The sequence below is a fragment of the Mycteria americana genome, chromosome 19 (assembly GCF_035582795.1).
Source record: "Mycteria americana isolate JAX WOST 10 ecotype Jacksonville Zoo and Gardens chromosome 19, USCA_MyAme_1.0, whole genome shotgun sequence".
Lineage (NCBI taxonomy): Eukaryota > Metazoa > Chordata > Aves > Ciconiiformes > Ciconiidae > Mycteria > Mycteria americana.
The window spans coordinates 6,835,053-6,853,934 of NC_134383.1; the positions used below are offsets into that span (position 1 = coordinate 6,835,053).

An 18,882-nucleotide genomic window follows, 5' to 3' on the forward strand; every position below is an offset into this window, starting at 1 on the left:
AGAGCCCTGGACTTCTCCTTTACTTGCCAGGAGCTGTCTCGGGTTTCTATGCGCGGTTTTCTCTGGAAACACATTCAGGCCTCCGTCGCTATCTGCGGGAAGGCTTACGCACACCGCCGGAGGGACGGGTCGTCACCACTCACGCAGGATGTCTTTGTTCCACCGTGGCCCACGATGGCCGATTCCCAAAGGCACAAAGTGACCAATCTTTAGACTTTTACACAAGGTCTACATATATATATATATATATATATATTTATATATATATGTACACACACACAATTACATACATATTTAAATATATATATACACATATATATATTTGGTTTTGGTTTTTCTCTTTTATCTTTTTTTGCTTTTCTTTTTTGCCCTTTCCCTCCTTGCTTTCCCTTTTAACTTAACGGTGTAGTCTCCTCTGAGGAGGGCTCTGGTATATGTTCTGGAGACTTCTCTGTTTCCAAAGAGACTTCTGGCTTCTCCTCTGTCAATTTAGGCTCCTCGGGGGCTTGAGTTCCCTCCAGCTCCTGACTCTGAGCCTGGCTGTTCATTTTCTCTTCTGCTTCGATTTCCTCCGAAGTGGGAATGGAGTTTTTCTTTGGACGGCCTTTGGGCTTTGTTGGAGCTTCCTGTCCACCCTTCAGCACCTGGAGCAAAGAGATGAACCGTCAGGATCAACCTGAACTGCACTGCTGCAAGACATCCTTTAGAGAAAGACGAAACTCGGCTTTGACCTCAAAGTTAATCCATGACTTGGTCACCATTTCAGCCTCATAGAAATGCCCTGCATTCACGGAGCGAGCTCACCCATTAGCTCATATAAATAAAATAAAATGCAAACATTACCAGCAAGGACACCCAAACTCTGGAGGTGCCCGAGTCAGTTCCTATGGGAGGCCCAAAAGCAACCTATGTACACAGTCCTCAACACTCAGACAGAGAAGATGTTATGCAGAATTCGGTTCCTCTCCTGAGTGTTTGCTTTATTCAAAGCCCGAGTAAGAACAGTCACAAACCTTAGCCAGGATTTCCTCTGACTGCCTTTCCCCCAGCCTCTTTGGCTTCTGAAATAGCCTTTATTATTTTTTTGTAACACCTGCACTAAAATACACGAGACCCCTCTCATCTGTGTAAAAGGTGGGAGTCAGCAAAACAGGTCTGTTCCTATGTTTAATTCCCTCTCCCTTCACACCATCACTGCAGCAACAAGACACTTCCAACCAAAGATCTGTATCCAAGCTAATCCCAAATTTGTTTTAAGTGGCAGTGACTTCTGCAGCTGTCACATACATTCAAAGACACAGCCTAGAACTGCATCTCCTCTCCCAGATCAGAATACATAAACATCTCCACTGGAGAATGTCACAGCATCATGGTTCCCACCAGGATTTATCGGACAGTTGTCCTTGCTAAAAGCATTTTAACTGGAAAAGGGCCATGAAGCTGGGAATAAGTGAAAGAGGTGAAAGGAAGATACGAAAAGCAAGAAATAATGATATTAGCTCTCAAAACTGCGTTGGTTTCCATGGAGCAATACAATCTTTTTTGTCTATGCGCATAACCAATCCCACAAGCATTAAGATCACAGGAATGCCAAAAATGCAGAGGGAGATATTTTGGTTCTTCCCTCTGTTCTGTTCTAACTTCTTTCATCCCTTTGCCTTGTGTACTTCCTACTGCCTATGGTCCCTCTAGCCCACCACATATGTTGCAGTATAAACTTTTTAAAAAAAGAGTACGTTTCTAAAAAAAGTGATCAAGAATAAAAGAAAATTTGGTATAAATAGATACAGGTCACTGACACTATGCTCAGCTTCCAAATCTGTTCTTTTGAAATCAGTTTAAGGTCCATGGAGAAAGGGTAACGAACCACTTACCATTTTCTTCCACTTCATCCTGCGGTTCTGGTACCATGTCTTCACCTGGAGCTGGGTCAGCCCCAAGGACTGGGCTAAGTCAAGCCTGGAAGACAAGACAGACATTGAAATGAGTTCACGGAGGAGGAGAAGAGCTCAGATGTCAGGTGCAGCCAATCCAACACTGTAAGAGCATACAACAGTAGGACAGCTGGAAAAGATGGCTATAAGGCTCTCTAATCTGTTATTTTGAGAAAAGGTCAGACAAAAGTGGTAAACCACTGTGACTTTAGGATGCAAAGACAGATGCTCTCATGGAAGAAGCAAGAATATGTAGGTGTTTGCAGGCTATCTGGTCTCTTTTCTCCTCTGTGACCGCTGGCAAGCCAAACGAGCAAGCCTAGAAGTTGCAGAAGTTTGCCTGCCCTCTCTGAAACACAAGCCTGCTGTACTCCAACTGCTGCCACTCCACGTTTGTATCTGAAGCAGGGAGCTACTGGTAGACCGCATCCCTGAAGAACAGGTCTCTGGTGTCTGAAGCAAACACGTAAGAACCAAGACACCCAGCATCAGTCTGCCTTTGAAAGTGCTGCTCTTTGCATCGTATTTCTTCTTCACTACCTACATAATGGGGATAATAATACTTTCTCATTTCTCACGGAGTAGTAGTACATCTAAATCTATTAATTTTTTATGCATTCTGCTATTATAGGCAATTTAGGCTTATAAATGAATTTATTATTTGCGTGTTTAGCTTAAGGGTATATGTGGCAGACAGCCCATAATCCTGATTCATCCTCCACAAATCTCCAACCTGTGCAAGTTCATCTGAAACCATTCATTATTTCTGTATTAAAACCCAGGATATGAAGGAAATGCAGCTCAGAGCAACTCTTTATCCTTCCCCACAAGTGACAGCACCATGCATCTGGCAGTGTTGTAATGGAGTTGCACAACGGACGGAGTTGGAAATCCTCAACAATGCTGGGCAAGTGCCCCACAGAGTCACACAAGCCCTGCAGGTGGGACAGCTCAAACTCAGAGTCACATTCCAAGGTGTTCTGGATTGCGTGAACTTTTGGGAAAATATTTCCCTGCCTTTGGATGGGGAAATGCATTTGTCAAGGCCAAGTTTTTCATAATAAAACTTTTGTTTCAGCTGGGCTCCTAGGGCAGTCAGACTCATTCTTACATTTACAAACACCTACGTACCCCACACCAGCCCTCTGTGCTCAAACACACACTCATGGATTCATGCTTTTCCCCCACTTTGGATTCACTCTAGACCTAGAGGCTTGGTGTGCCTGCTGCCCATGCCACTACATAATATCTGAGAGACATCCCATTGACTTAAAGATACTATCACTGTTATTTGAGAAGCAGAATCTAGCAGAGGCACTATCCCGTTGTACTGCACTCCCCTACTACTAATAAACCAGGTGCTTCAGTTGCCCTCCAAGCAGCACAATCTTGTGCCCAGGCCAAAAGCTGCAGGAGTGAATGCAGATCGCAACCCACTGCTTCGCCATCACGTTTCCAGCCACGAGCTGACAAACACTGCTTGATTAACTCCTGCCTTAGTGCACGTGTCTTATCACCCTTTGGTTACCTGCAACCAGTTACCACCTCTTGCCACACACATTAGCGTAACCAGTATTGCCTAGAAACCTGAGGAAACAAACAGAGGGGAAGTGGTACAGGGACAGGAATTGCTCATCAGCCTCAAACACGTACAAAGCCAAGGAACAGTCATACCACAAAATTAATTAAGAGCCTCAAGTGCTTCATCAACGGTGTCAACCATCTGGTTATGTGAAGCTGTGAGGAGTCAGTACAGGAGCATTACGAACTCTGAAACTGTACGAGACGGCCTGCCCGTGCCCATGAAATTTGGTCTAGCTGCGATCCTTGGCTTTGGTGACAGGCAGTATGAGCGGAGAATGTCAATCTTCAAAACCAATTTAAATATTGGGACACTGCCATCTGTGGAGTTCAAGGTCTGGTGTACCTTTCAAACCCTCTCTAGGTTTACAAACTTAATAGGAATCGGACAGGTCTTTTTCCTGTAATTTAAATTTGCAGAGTAGGATTCAAAGCCTTTAAAAAAGATAAAAACCTCTCCTTACTTTAGTTTGTCCATTTGGTACCAAGTAGTCCCTAAGAACTTGCCTTTTCCTTCACAAAGACAAGGTAGCCTTCAACTCTATGCAACCCTGTTTGCAAGCTGATGGACAGGCCACCACCTTCTCACTGAACTGCTACCCCAGTTTGCTAGATGAAAGCTAGTTCAGCAGCCAGCTGAAGCTACCTACAGCCAGCCTCTCAGCTGCCATGGACACACAGCCCTCCACCACCAGACCCCAGGAGGAGACAGGCTCCACCTTTTTTCAAGTGTGCAGTAGGAATGGGAAAGACAGAGAGCCTTCTGCTCTGTACCTTGCCTATCTCTGAGCCTGGATGCCTGCTAGAAAGCACGTGTATCATCACCACATGGCATTTCCATTGCTGTAATCTATTCATGTCACCTTTGATCCCAGGAGAAGTTAGCCTTGAAACTGAATCTGGTGATCTGGCCCATGTCCTTGGCCAACAGCAGAGGCATCTCTGTGGAGCTAGAAGGGAGCACCCTACAGCCAGGGAGCGTTGGGTATAGGAACAGCTGAGCAGGGCTAGAGCAGCCCTTTTGCTCATTCCTTTTCCTAGAGTAAGAGGCTGACCTACCTGTCAGGGGTAGACAGATACTTCTGCTTCTGGAATTTCTTCTCCAAGCCCATCAGCTGGAGCTCCGTGAAGATGGTCCTACTCCGGCGTGGCTTTTTTAACCGAGGCGCGGGCTGCTCTGCCTCCGACTCGCTGCTGACATGGGTCTCGCTGGCAGGTGTCTCTGAGCTCGAAGTCCCCGAGGAGGGCTGGGCTGGCAGCACGCGGGAGCTGGTGGCAGCTGGGACGAGGTGAGGGACCACGGAGGGCTGCCTGGTGATGACGGAGATGAGAGGATATGCCCTCAGAGAAGGGGACCCTGGCAAGGAGGGAAGCAGAGGTGGATAAGGGCCAGTTCAGTGGCAATATGGTTAAGTAATGGGAGCACTGGAGTGAGTAAGGAGAGAAGAATACCTTCCCTGGCTCTGCCATCCACTTGTTAAATGACCACAACCAGGTCAATTCCCCTCTCTGAACCTGTTCCTGTTTCAAATTGCATGTGTTCAGCTTTCCTTGGGCTGGGAGTCTTGATGTGCGTTTCCCTAGCATAGGGAAAGGAGGGCCTGTGTTTCCATTGCCTTTTTTTTTTTTTTTTTTCATAGGGACTATTATAATACCCACCACTGAAGTCATCTATCTAATTACCACAAGAGATTAAACTCAGCAAACGATGAAATCTGTCCCCCCTTCATGCAACTCTGCTTCTCTGCGGACACTAAGGCAGGGTTCACTTGAGATAGTTACCTAATCTCCCTTTACAGGCAACAGACAATGGAGTTCAAGTCACAATTCATCTCATCCTCTAGTAGGTAACTGAAAGAGTCAGATGAATCACACTTTCATCCTCCGCTGTCTATACTGACCCCGTTGACCACACGGGCAGATGAGGATGAATAGATCGGAAACAGAGTTCTTCCCTGACTCTTAACTCTACTTCTTATACCAACCAGTTGATACCAGCCCTAAAAAAACCCCCACAGTTCTGCTCCAATCCCTTCAGGTCAGGGCCAGTCTGGGATGACAAATCTAAACATTCCCAAACACTAGAGGAAGTTCTGATTCACATCAGACCTTCTGAATTTACAGCTATAGACAGATTTCTGCTCAGCCTTAGCCCCAGGAAATCAAATGTTCCTTTAAAATTTGGGCAGGGAAATAGGCCCGTGTATGGGAAACGTACACTCGTCGCAAGATAGCAACTTTGCAACCAACACGCGCAGTCTTGGGCAAGTCACTTTCTCGCTCCGTACCTCAGTTTACCTCATTTGCAAACTGGAAACAATCCTCCTTACCTACTTCACTGGTGGTAAAACATGGATTGAAGTTTGATGTACATAAAGTATTCTGAGATCTTTAGATAAATGGTACTGTGGAAAGGAACATATTACACCAGGAGGCCTGATTGTGAAACTCCTAATATGAATCACCACTAATGAAAATAATGATCTGTAGACCTCAATGAGTCTATTTTGGTGAGTAACTCGTCACAGTGGAACAAAGGAGTTGCCAGCCTGGCCTGCTAATGACCTGCATTCCTTACCCTCCTCCCCCAAGTGAAGGGTTGTGATTGCGTAAGTCAGGTCCCAGGTAAGCTGCAGTGCACGGGGTACACCAAAGAATCACGCAGCTCATTGATTGTGGCTTCTCTCCACAACTGCTGCAAGTCGTGCAAAATCCACCTGCTTACAAAGCAAGCTTGGAAAACTATTGCCAAAACACTGTAAATCCCAACAGACTGGGATTTAAGCAAGACTGTGACTACAGACCAGGGTTTAGGCAGACTGGGACTTAAGCCTTGCTTTCTCCTCCACATCTCTGCAACACTAAAAATCAAAATATTTCAATTAAATTTAAATTATCCCACTTCAACCACCAAGGAAGTACTTGAGAGATGAGATCAGAATTGCCAAGCCAACCTTTAGCTGTGTAAAGCATTATCTACCTTCTCTTTCTGGGGATTTCTTTCAGCTGAAGACCGTGCTGATCTACAGCATCATCAAGTAACCTGGCAGAAATTCTGCCTTGATTTACAACCTCAGTGGCTGTTCAAAGATCATAAATTAGGATCGACCGGGCTGTCCTTTGCTTTACACTACTAATTCTGCCCTCAGTGATATTTATGCACCCACTGACACCAGCCAGCTACGCAGAAGGTAAAACAGATCCTGCTCCCATAGTCTATATCCTCCTTGCCGATACCCACTACAGTTAGTTTCTGCCATCGCGGGATAGCAAAAGAAATGCCGACCCACCAACGGAAGAGACGACTTCCTCCGTTTCAGCCAAATTTGCTGAAAATAATCAGCCCCTCTTCCCTTCTTGAAGGGCACCTCCATTGCAAGAGTCCTATGCAGGAACCCTGAAGCCACCTCTGCCGTAAGAGATGTTCCCGGGTGGGCTATGAGGTGTGTTGATGGTGGCATGTGGCAGCAGGCCTGGGACTTGGCCCTTCTGCACTACTGCTCTTCCGCATTACTGCTCTCGTTCACAGAGGCTCTGAGAGAAGAGACTTCACGGATCCCAGTTCCGACCTGCTCTGAATAAGGAGACTGAAAACTGATGCCCTAGCTTGCATGCCATAAAGGAGGGGATCCGGCCTTATTACATACCCTTATCCTGCTGTTCGGGGGTCCTGGCTCAAACCTTCCCGTCACACAGCTCCTGCTCCCCTGCAGGTTCATTCTCCGAGCCTTATCTCATAGCCTGAAACCCCACTCCTGTCCTTTGCACATGGGTGGCTTTTGGCACCAGATCACTGGTTAATTGATACTTTTACCCTTGCACCCCTGTATATTTCCAGCAGGGCTCTCCATAAACCTCAAGATTACGAAGGAGTAATAAATCACCAGAGCTCAGAAACCCCTGCAAGGCTCCAAGTGACTGAAACCTCTGGACAAAAGCATTTTTACAAGGAACTCTCTTCAAGGGAGGTCAGCAAAAGGTATTTGATATCAGAGCAATCAGGGTTATTTGCTTTCCCGTATGGCATGGTAGCAGCATGTGGGACTGCTTGGAGTGGGGGGAGGCTAGCTACAATGGTCCCAGAGCTTAAGATCTGCCTCCATCAAACTCTTTAGGCTATTTTTCTAATAGTCAGGTAGGATCAGAAATAAAAGAACTGCTTTCCTCCTTCCAAGATCAGCAGCAAGAACTTGGCTATTTTTGCAGGGTGAAACAGTGGCTGGTTATTAGAGAAGCAGATGACATTGGAGTTGTTCAGGTCCACGTTTTCAAGGGCTGAGCACCTGAATGAGGGGATACATTTTCCAAAATGTTCAGCAGCCAGCAGCTGTGACCTGGCCAAACGCTCAGAAAAGCTCAGCACATGCTTATTTTTGGTGCCCACGTCAGGACACATATTTACTTACGGCACTTCTGAAACCGCTGTTCTACTTCTGTGCAAGTAGTGGTTTGCAACTGCTGAGTTGCTTCGAGCTCCAGGTGGTGAACAGATTTGTGAGGCTGTTGACACCAAGTGTCTTATATTTGTTTATAATTTGTGCTCATAAAAGAAGCCTTTGCTTATGGTTTGACAGTTGGGACAGTGCTTTTAGAAACCATCATAAATAACGAAAGCATCTGCTGATGTTCAGCCCAGCCGTATACAAGACTTCTCAGCTTTCTGCCCACAGCCTAATGAAGACACAAGATGCTTAGGGTGTAGAGTAAGGACAGCATTTAAAGAAAGACGTGGGGTTCAAGGCTGCAGATAATTTCGGGGGGGAAAGTTGCTGGCTAGAAAGGGGGCAATGCTTTAGCAGCCAACTCTCCTTACAGATAGAGTAAACCAGAAAGAGCTAGCCTCTAAGTTGCACTAGCTAGCTTCGAGATCACAAAGAAAAAAAGCCTAAGTTCAGTGTCCTGTTCTGGATCTAGTTATCCCAAAGTTCAAAGGTAGCTGAAGTTGAGCCAGTCCATTGTCTCTAGGTACACTATTAACATGACTCCCCTTAAACCATCCGTACAGTTCTTACCCTGACAAAGCCTTGGCTTCCAAACACTATGAAATCTGAGGCTAGATCTAAATTTCACATCCCCCAGAGTTCAAAGGTATTTCTAGACTGACATGGTATTGTAAGAACGGAATAATTTCTTAATCTTCAACAAATTAAATGCTGGCAAGCAGCTCTTGTCTGCTCAGCACTGTTGTGACATGCTCTGTCTCCCAAAATGGGAAGAAATGGAAATGAAGCGCTCTTCCTTTCCGTACCTGCCTTTCAGAACAGTTTCAGCTGAACGCATACTTTCCTGCGTTGTTGTCCGAGCGCCTTTTCCAATCCTGACCCACTGCTCTTTTGCACTTGAAAACCAAAAAGCAGCCCACATAAGCCAGAAAATGAGGAATTACTTTGCTACCCTAGCAACACACCTCAAGTGTTTTATTGTCTCCATCTAAAACAATCAAGAGGCAGCACAGTCCAATGGTGAAGCTACCAGTGGTTTAGGACTCAGGAGGTCTCAATGGTCTTCATAGGGACAGTGGTCTCTTACTATGTGGCTTTATACAGAAAAGTCCCAGTTTTATCTATTAGAATAGTCTTAATCGCCCCAAAGTCTACGGTAGTCTCGGGCTCACTTTGCTGCTGAATAATTCTCAAATACTTGGGAAGTATTAGTATAATCTGTACTTCATACCATGCACAACTGAGGGAGCAGTGCTTCAGCAGCAGCAGTTTTCCTGTAGTTATTTTTTAAGCATTTGAATAGTCTCCGTTTCAAGCAGCAAGAAAGCTCTTATTTCTGTCCATCTCCATAAAGCTAACATCTGGCCACTCAGTTGCTAAAACTAACCAAGAGCTAAAAATAAAAGGGACACTGGATCCGCAGAGTGTTTTCTAAGGATCTGAAAACATTTTGCTTTGCTATTTAAAATCAGGCCATGTCGGCAGCCGCTGTACAGGGAATAACAGACCTGCCCCTTGCACAATGCACTGACCACACCAGCTTGAAGTGAATTGGTTTACTCAAGCCACGCAGGTCTAGAAGAACCCCAGACTCCTGTTTCCTAATTTCATGTACAATATTTGACCTAGGGACGTATCATGATCTAACACATCCAAAGATATTTTTTTCTCACTTGTTTTGCTTTTCAGCAGTAACACCAAGAAGGAGGACAGAGAATCCATCCCATTTTCTCCAGAAGGTTTCGGTCGGGAATGTCAATTTTTACTAGCCAAAACAAGCCGATATCGCAGGCGTAAATCTGCAACGTGTCGGCCTTTTGCTCCCTCGTACCCCAGGTGTGAACACAAGGGGCAAAGCAGCAAAGACTCAGGCCTCACCACACTGGCTGCAGGTATATGAGCAGGGATTGGGAACGCTTGCTTGTCATCAGACCAACCTGAAGTCAGCTCCACTCACCCGCTGGGACATTTCCATTAAACTTCTTATAACCACTACATATGACGCAATAGGTACATCAGCACTACCACAGATTGCGTTGCAAAAGTTTTAATTAAAAATAAATACTTCAAACAAATCTTCTCCCCTTCTTTTTCCCCCTCCCCCTCCTCCCTGGCTTACTTTCAACCCCAGCAGACACAGACTAGAGGGAAGAGAAAGGGAAAGCACTAATTAATTGCACTGTTTGACTGCCGGCAATGGCAGAACAGTTTTCCTCCTAGGCAAACTCAGCTAATTCTGTTTTGGAAAGAAAGAAAAAGGAAGGAAAGATTTATGGATCAGCTCCTCTTGGCAGGTCAGCCCTGCTCGGAGGCAGAATGAAATCTCACTCAGAATGGTCTGCAGTGAAAGGTAAATAATAAAAGAAAATGAACTTACGACTCAGGAAGGTCTATAAATCTGCTGTCTCCTGAGTGTCAAAACAAAAGGGAACCAAGAAGGAGTTGAGTTCATTTCGGAAAGAACTTCATTTTGCCAAAGGAGTGGGCAGCCTACTGAAAGGAAGAAGCAAGCCCTGAGCGAAGCAAAGAAGGCAAAAGAAGCAAGGAAACATTGAGAATAAGTTGAACCATACACAGTTTGTTTAGCGGGGAGGGTGTTACACATCTACTTCTTCCACCGCAGATCCCCAAAAGCTGAGATTTGCCAGCCATGCCATTCCCATGCACCTTGGCTGGACTTTACCACCAGAGCCAGAGCTGAGCGTGGACCTGGGAGAATCCGGAAAGTCAACGTGGCCCAGGAGCCAACTGGTTGAAGACAACGGCCAAATACCCACTGCGTACCCCAGGATACAGGATGTCCTCTCAGGTCAGCATGGGCTCCTTTGCCTTGTGGCTGCTAGAGCTAGCCAAAGGCTGACCAGGGACCTAACATGACTCTTACGCAAGGGCTGTGCTCCTTCTGCTTAGCTTCCTCAGCCAGCATGCACCACATGGACCTGCAGCATCTCCCTCATCCATCAGAAAGCCCACTGAGGGTAGTAAAGCAATTCTTGCTCTCAGGTTAGAGCTTACCCCATCTGTTTTTGCTGACATTGGATATAAGCCTTCTCTGCTCCATCTATACCAGGCTCAGGCACTGAGCAGCCCCCAGACATGGGGGCCTCTTCCTGTGCGTCCTTGCTGCCCCCCAGCACCCTGAGCATTGGCAAGCATGGGATCAGAGTCTCCCCGGGCACTGCTGCCTGTCTTTCCTGGAAAGGCGACTTTCCCTCACCCGGCAGGGCTTGTCTCAGCCCACATTCAGCACTGCATCGTTGCACAGCCACGCTGTCGGCTCTCTTGCTGAGTGCACCTGTCAGGAAAGCAATCACGCGGTCGGTCAAGGCAAGGCAGCAGGCAAGAGGCGGTGGGACGAGGAGCATGCACACGGACTCCCCCTCTGCCTGCGCCCTTGCCAGCAGAGCTGCTCCCTCGGGCTGCCAAGTTTACCACCGACTAAGCACCTCCCCAGCAAGATTTCTTCTCGTCTCTTCCCTGTGCTTACGCTGTGTTTTTTACGGGCACTGCCATACCAAGACACCTCGCTTATTTGCAATTGCATTATATTCTCACATAACACACAAAAAACTTAAGCCACTGTGTAAGTAAAAGAACTGCACTCATCTACTCTTAATGTTTCCCTTAAGCTCCGCTTTATGATTATTAACTATTAGAAGGCAGCTTGCATCAGGTTTTTCCCGAGATCAACGCTGTGCTCCACCAAGCTCCCTGATAAGGACGTAAAGGCAAAAGGAAAGAGAACAGCAGTAAGGGGCTGTGCATATACCAGGCAAATTAATTTCCCCTTAGGATCAAGCGCTTAGGAGAGGGTTGAAGGGAAATAACCAGGTCTCCCAGCCTCCTTGCACATAGCCCAAGATCCAGTCCTTTCCCAGATGCCCTGCCCACTGGAGCGCTGTCATTAACACTAACAAACACTTGAATCCCAAGTTAAAAAAAATGACCTGGCTGACGTTTACGCTATGCAGCATGGTGCTGTGCACAGATCCCTCAGCTATCTCTAGAATGGGAAGCAGCATAGCCATGCCAGGGTATGATTGCACCTGAGCTAATTATGGCCTGAAGAGAGGTGGGCTAATGAGGTTGTGAACACTGTGTTGACAGCTTGACAGTCTCCAAGACATGAGTTGGTGTATTTGCAGGGTGCAGCCCTTGCAACATGTTGACACAGATGGTCTTTCAGAGGTAGCTACCCCTCTTGTATCCTCTCCTAATGGGCTGGAAGTCCAGGCATAGCCACAAAATCTTCCTGAAGCTGTTCCCTGCACAAGTCAACAGAGCCTCAAGCCCAGAGGTGGGACCTAAGTATGGACTTCAATGATTTTAGCATCCCTGTCAAACAAAGCTTGGCCAGAGAGGTGCTGACAGATAATGTGTCAGGAATCCTTTGCATCAACCAGTTCAGATACTGATTCTCTTCTCATTCTTTCCAGTCTTACTGTAAGGCAACCCTACAGAGCCTATCCCTCTTTGAATATTGAAATAGCTGGAAAACCTACATGCAATTCTCAGACCCTTTAAGAGTGCCGTATCTCAATGCTATAATCAGATCTTTCTGTGGCTATTGCATATTAAATAGGAATTCTGGAACTGGGAATGCTTAAGAATGCTCTTCATTGCCATTCCTCTTCTCCAGCACCTCAGTACCTAAGAGCTCGGTCACTTAACTGAGAGTTAGCACTGGTTTGGGAGAGGAGATTTTTCTTTATTTTTGTTGTTTCTTTTTCGTCTAGCTCTCTTTTTTTTGGTTACATGTGGAAACCAGTTGTAGCTAAGCAAAAGCCAAAGTCTCTGCACATGAGCAGAGGTGAAGGGCACTTCTGGGACATTTTGAAAGCTTCCAAAAATAGTCCCAAGACTCAGCCCAAATGCACAGAGCCAAGATTTCCATGGGAATCTTGAGTGTCACAGAGGCTACAGGAAAGCAGAGCAGTCAACCCTGAAAATCAACCCTGAAATCTAAGTGCAGCACTGGAGCACAAAGAGACACTGGTGGTGCTCCAAAATAGCATTCAGCGAGGTTCCTTGGAGCAAACTCTAACTGTTCATCATCCAAGGCTGCAGGCACAGTTCACACCATATTCTATTTCCACTTCAATTCAATGAACCCTATTAGCCTGACAAGGACCATGAGTCTTGCAAAAATTAAATGCAACGCAGCTACACAGCAAAAGGTCTGCTTGGTAGCAAATAGCTTCTCTCCTTTGTGGAAAAATCCAGACCCAACTGACGTCCATGACAAAATGCCCATCAGCTTCAGCGCAGCCAGGATTTCACCTGCGTGTGTCCACCGGAGGAAAGAAGAAAGAAATTAAAACTAGTGCAGCTAATTTTAGCGCAGCTAAAATGATCCTTTTTAGGGCATTCTGACTGAAGGCCAATTCTTCAGGAGTCTATACCTTCTGTGATGAGCCAAGTGTAAGTGGGGGGGAAAAAAGTGGCACCTTGGCAAATGGTAATTTTTGACAACTGCTTCTTAGGTGGGGGAAAATTAGGGCTCATCCAGGAGTCCTATTTTACCTTCCCTAGGCAGATTAGAGAACAACCACTTTTCTGTTCAATCCCATTTTTTTGATGGAGCGGGTTTTCAGCTAAGTCAGTTGCAAACAAAACCCCCGATGTCTGTAAACGTTAGCGTTTATAATAATGACTATAACACATTGCAGCTAAAAGGTGCTCTTCCTCAAAGCATCTCTCATCATGCAACTACCTGTCCAGCTATCCAGAGGTGAGTGGAGCTGGACACAAGCTTCAGCTGCTGTTCCCCAAGCCGTGGGGCACTCAGATCTGGGGTTAAGTTTAGCTCAATTTCAAAGCCACAAGTGAAATTTCCTCAGCGCTTGGAGCTGTGAGATCCAGGTTTTCTGTTTCAAGCCTGTCCGCATTAGCAATTTATCAACATAATGTTTCCGTATAACTTCTACATAATAAGAGTAATTAATCAGTTTGAATGCATCTGAGGCATGCATGCCGGAGGCCTTCACAAAAACTAACCAGAAAGATAATTAATCCTTACTTAATAATGACATTTGATATTTACATTGTGCTTTTTTATATGTTTAAGGCATCATACACACAGTAAGTAATTGGCCTTGAACAAATGACGAGCCTGAGAGCCTCCCTGAACGAGAACGTGTCTCACTCCGTGCTGCCACAGGCAGCTGTACAATACCCTGCCTCAGACAGGACTGCATGGGGGGCGACTATCTATCATATAAACACAATCCAAAAACTCACCTAACAGCATCAGTGTCTCCAGGGATGCCAGATCCCTGAAGGATGGCACCAGGGTTCTTCTGGCAGGGTTGGCGATAACCATTACAACAAGCTGGCTTTGTTCGAGGGCCATACTGGTGGGGGAGGAGATCGGAATGCATGTTGAATTTGGAGTCGAAAGACCTGGTTGTGCTGCTATCCTGGGGCTAGTCACTCCGCCGTGGTTTCCAGTTATCACAGGATAGCAATGCGTACCTGCTGAGTTTCTCCTCAATTGCTGGAAAGATATAAGCAAGCACTACCTGGGTGCTATAGCTTGTTCTCCTTGCACACAGCGGCCTTTCTTGCAGGCTCTCTGTCAAACAGGGGAGTGTGCCAGGACCTTGTCAGATCCTCAACGAAGAAGAAGATTTATATATAAAAGAATATTTTTTTTTTAAAAAAAAAGCATTTAAAGAATCTACTTGGCCAGCACTCAAGAAATCCTTTGTAGCAAATGTAATAGCACTCTGACTTAATCAGTGGAGAATTAATCAGAAGAACAGGCACCACTTTTCTATTTTGAATTATTCTGCTTCGCGTATTCAAACGGCAACCTGCCTTTTGGAAGGGTTGACTCAAACCCACACCCTTCAGGCAAACCGAGCATGGCTCAGAGAGGCCCTGCTCTTTGTCTGAGGCTACAGAAAAGTGATTTTGTCTGAGATTCCTTATCTTTAGCAGATGATCCCTTTAAATCCTACTCAGTGGGAAAGGAGGTGCTCTGAACCCAAGCAGATCTGTCCTAATATCTCCTATTAGGATACATGGGCCCAAGGCCATCGTGACTGGAAACAGCTCCAAATGGACGGTGGGTTTGGACATGAACCTCCATTCCAGGCCCTCACTGTTTGGGCTCCGAGGGAGTTTTAAGACCAGGCCACATTAGTCCCAGAGAAATAAACACGAGCACATCTCCATAAACGACAGCACTCAGACGGTGCAGGGAAGTTACTGGGATACGAGCCACCAGCTCATTTACCATATCTGTATCAAGGGACACTTCAGCTCCATTAAGCCAACTTCAATTTGAAGCTCTTTCTTTTGAACTAAGTCATGTTAAATACTTCAGCCAAGTGTTTCCTCCATTAGTGAGGATAAGACTCAACTCTAGAGCTCATCACCCCTTGGACCCAGATTTAGCAAGCAAAGAAGCCAAAAGATTACAGAATCAAATAGCTAGAAGGAATGGATTTACAGGCAGTCTCTGGTCTTGTCTGTTGGGGGTGGAGGAGAAACACTGCACCAAGAAGACACAACTCTTAGGGTGTCTAAGCTTAGGTTGCAACAAGTTTCTATCTTTACCGATGACAGCCAGATGACTAGAAACGTAGGAGGCCAAATCCAATCCTCTGTCCAGATGGTGTCACCAGTCAAGGATCAAGATTTGGACTTAGATCTAGAAACAGATCATCAGAGCTGAGAGGGTACAATTTAATGGAAGGATAAGTCACGTTCTCTTCTTTATACTGCTCCCCAAGTATCTCTGACTGGCCACTGTCCAAGATAGGAGTCTATATGGACTTTGGACTGACACGTCATGACCATTCGTATATCCTTACGCATTTGATAAATAAATCTGCCTTCTCTCAGGATTTCACAGTTTCTGTCCAAGTTCAAACGCATAATGCCAGCCATGCATAAATCAATCAGTCCTTTACTTCCTGCTCTGTTAATTATTATCACAACATCTATAAGCAAACACTAGCCTTGGACAGCTGACTAGCCGTGCACACAAAAGCACTCTTCAGGTTTCTCAAGCCCACCCTTGTGTGAGCTCCAGCAAAAAGCTTGCCATAAATATCACTACCTCTTCCTGCTTCGAGCCTCTAAAACGCTCTGGTGAGTGACGCATGGGAAGAAAGAGAGTTCGATTGTTTCTAAACACCAGACTGTGTAAATTTTGCCTGATGGATCTTTTGGAAAATGCTTTTTTCTTCTCGGGAGAATAGTAGATCAGTGTTTAAAATACACAGCCACCCCCCTCTTTTCCTCCACACCGAAATGAAAGGGGGACTTCAGCAAGTACCGGTGTTAACCTGAAAGAGTCCTGTCACATCTTGGCAAAGCCTTTGCCTCTTCTAATTGTGGCTTATCCTCTCAAGGGTTGCTTTATTAATAATCTTGCCCCCATCGGGCCACCTTTAGCAGAGAGGTTGCTCTCTCTGAGCTGCATATATGATTCTTTGATCTTGCATCTGCCCTAACAGAGAGAAAACTCATCTCTGTTTCCTCTATGGACAAAAATAAACTCTGTGGACAATTTGGCCGAACAGCTGCACAAACAATGCAATTTAGAAGGATGCAAATGATACACGAGCAGGTTTTGTTCACAGCCTGTCTCTCCTTTGTGTTTGCCAATTAGATCAGCGATCTCAACCCAGCTCTTGTGGCTGGGGTAAGGAGGAGAGACATATCCAGGGAATAAAGCTAAGCAGAACGTACATCACAGTATTATTCCAGGAAGCTGAAACCCTATTAGCAGAATCTAGAGCACCCTGGAATAAGGATTTCCTCCAAACCTGATCTTTTTGCTTGAATAAGCTGACAAAGACTATGTTACAGCTTCCACCGGCACAGGGCATGGCTATTTTTATTCCCTCCACATCAAATAACAGCACACCCATGTCATCCCATGGATTGAATCTTAACCCAAACAGAATGAATCAAGGACGGCTAAGCTTTCACTTTTTGGATGGGGGGAAAAAAAAAGTACAGCTGAATTTCCTGTTTATAGAAACCTTTCATTGCAAACCATTCTGCAACATTGCTAACAATCAGCGCTGGCAACTTCATTCCCAAAGCAGCTTCCTTGACTTCGGGACTGTCTACTTTATATAAAAAGTTAGTCATGAGCTGAAGATGTTGCAAGAACCCTCAGTCATACGTGATGAAGCCTCAGAGGCTTCATCGCTGCCTCTACCTGCAGCCGTGCCTATCCAGGACGGACACGGGGAGGCGGGATGCTCACATCAGTTACACCCCCTGTCTCCAGGCAAACTGATATTCACAGAATCACAGAATCGTATAGGTTGGAAAAGACCTTTAAGATCATCGCGTCCAACCGCAAACCTAACACTAAACATTCCACTCGCTTCAGCATCTGCACTTCATTAGCCCGCCCTGTGGCCCAGGAGTGAGTGAGGACAAGGAAAGCTGCATTCACTGCTACAGACATCATGGAAAGAGCATGTCAGACTGCAGCGTTACACATGTATTTTCGCTGCAGAGTACAGCCAGTGGATGAAACCACCAGCAGAGCAGACAAGGCAGCTATGGGGTTGGTCTGTAGCAGGGAAACGGAGATAAGCAACAAGCAGAATAGCCAACTGCTCGGTGGAGAAGGACCTAGAGGACTCCAAACAACAGCTCAGTCCACCCTGCACCAGATCTTCAGCCTGTACAAACTTGCATAGCCCCCAACATCAAAACCAGTCTGATTTATAGTAGCTGAGACCCAGCCCAGTCATTTCACGGTGGGTGGTGTTTTGGTTTTTTTCAGCTGAAGCACAAAAAAAAGTTTCGCTCCTATTGAAATTCATCTAATGAGCTGAAAAACGTCTCAAGGATGGGCAGTCTCAAAACAAACGCACCCAGAATAAGTAGTTCCATGAGAAAAATGTCAACCTTAGAGCTGCAAAGCACTTTGGAGGCATGCAACCACTTACATGCCAGAAAAGCAATGACAAGGCTGTCCCAGCTACCAGGCTGCCCATACCACAGCACTGGTAGAAGGACGAGCCAGAAATTCCAGTTGGTGAGCTCTAGCTGTCCCCATCTCCAAGGAATACGAGCCCTCACTCATGTCAGACTTCAGCGTGCTGCGTTTTTTTCTGTTCTGGTAGGAAGTCAGACAAGGAGACGCTGTTTTCACATCTCCAGACAAACACAGATTAGACTTAGGGTGGAGATTAATCATAAGGGATTGAATTAGGTTTTTACAGTGCTCAAATTCCGCTAGCTTTCCTTGTGAATTAATGCCATTATGGACAGCAATGTTAGAAGGACACCTGTTTCCGACAGCTCCAATCTAGAACTACAAACATGCCCCTAGAAACGCTCTGATTTAGGGATCCAGATGGGAGCCCCTCCCTCACCCTAAGGTTTGGAGGGATTTCAGTCAAAGCTTTGATTATCACCCGTCTCTGGTTTTCATCAGCACATCTATTTACCTCCGATTCTCCTACGGCACCTGTCACTGAGGAATGCAGCATCGCCGTGTTCCACAGGTACGTCTGTGACTCGATAATCTCATTTAAATACCAATTATAAAAGTCAATACGCAAAAAAACAATGCAGCCCTTTTCTTCCCTCCACACGTGCGTGGGTGTACAGTTCCCGCTAGCATTCGAAACAACTCCAGGCTGATGGGCATATTGCCCCATTCCCACCAACTCTGGTCCCATAAAGGACCAAAAGAACAAAGTTCTGTTCAGTTAGATGTCATTTTGGGGAAAGAGGACATTCCCATAGTGTTTCCAACCCTGCCACTGCCTTAATCTCAGCCAAGTCCCTGAATCCCACTGGACTTCTGTTTTCCCCACGTGCAAAATGAGGGTGACAATACCTACCACACAAGGTTGAGCACTTTCCAGACCATACGACAAACAGAAGCCGCAAGGGGAGGCAGAGCTGTTATCATCTCACAGCTTGCTGAAGACATCTCC

General features: G+C 45.9%; 1 protein-coding gene across 1 annotated transcript in view; it reads right to left on the reverse strand.

Moving 5' to 3' along the window:
• Window positions 1-336: 336 nt before the first annotated feature.
• BARX2 (BARX homeobox 2) overlaps window positions 337-18,882 on the reverse strand; it is a 35,611-nt gene continuing 17,065 nt past the window's right edge. Inside the window, exons 2-4 of the mRNA XM_075521172.1 lie at window positions 4,575-4,872; window positions 1,875-1,959; window positions 337-644 (exon numbers count right to left, since the gene is read on the reverse strand). Of these exons, the coding sequence (XP_075377287.1) occupies window positions 393-644; window positions 1,875-1,959; window positions 4,575-4,872 (635 nt within the window). The 3' untranslated portion in view covers window positions 337-392. The remainder of the gene's footprint in view (window positions 645-1,874; window positions 1,960-4,574; window positions 4,873-18,882) is intronic.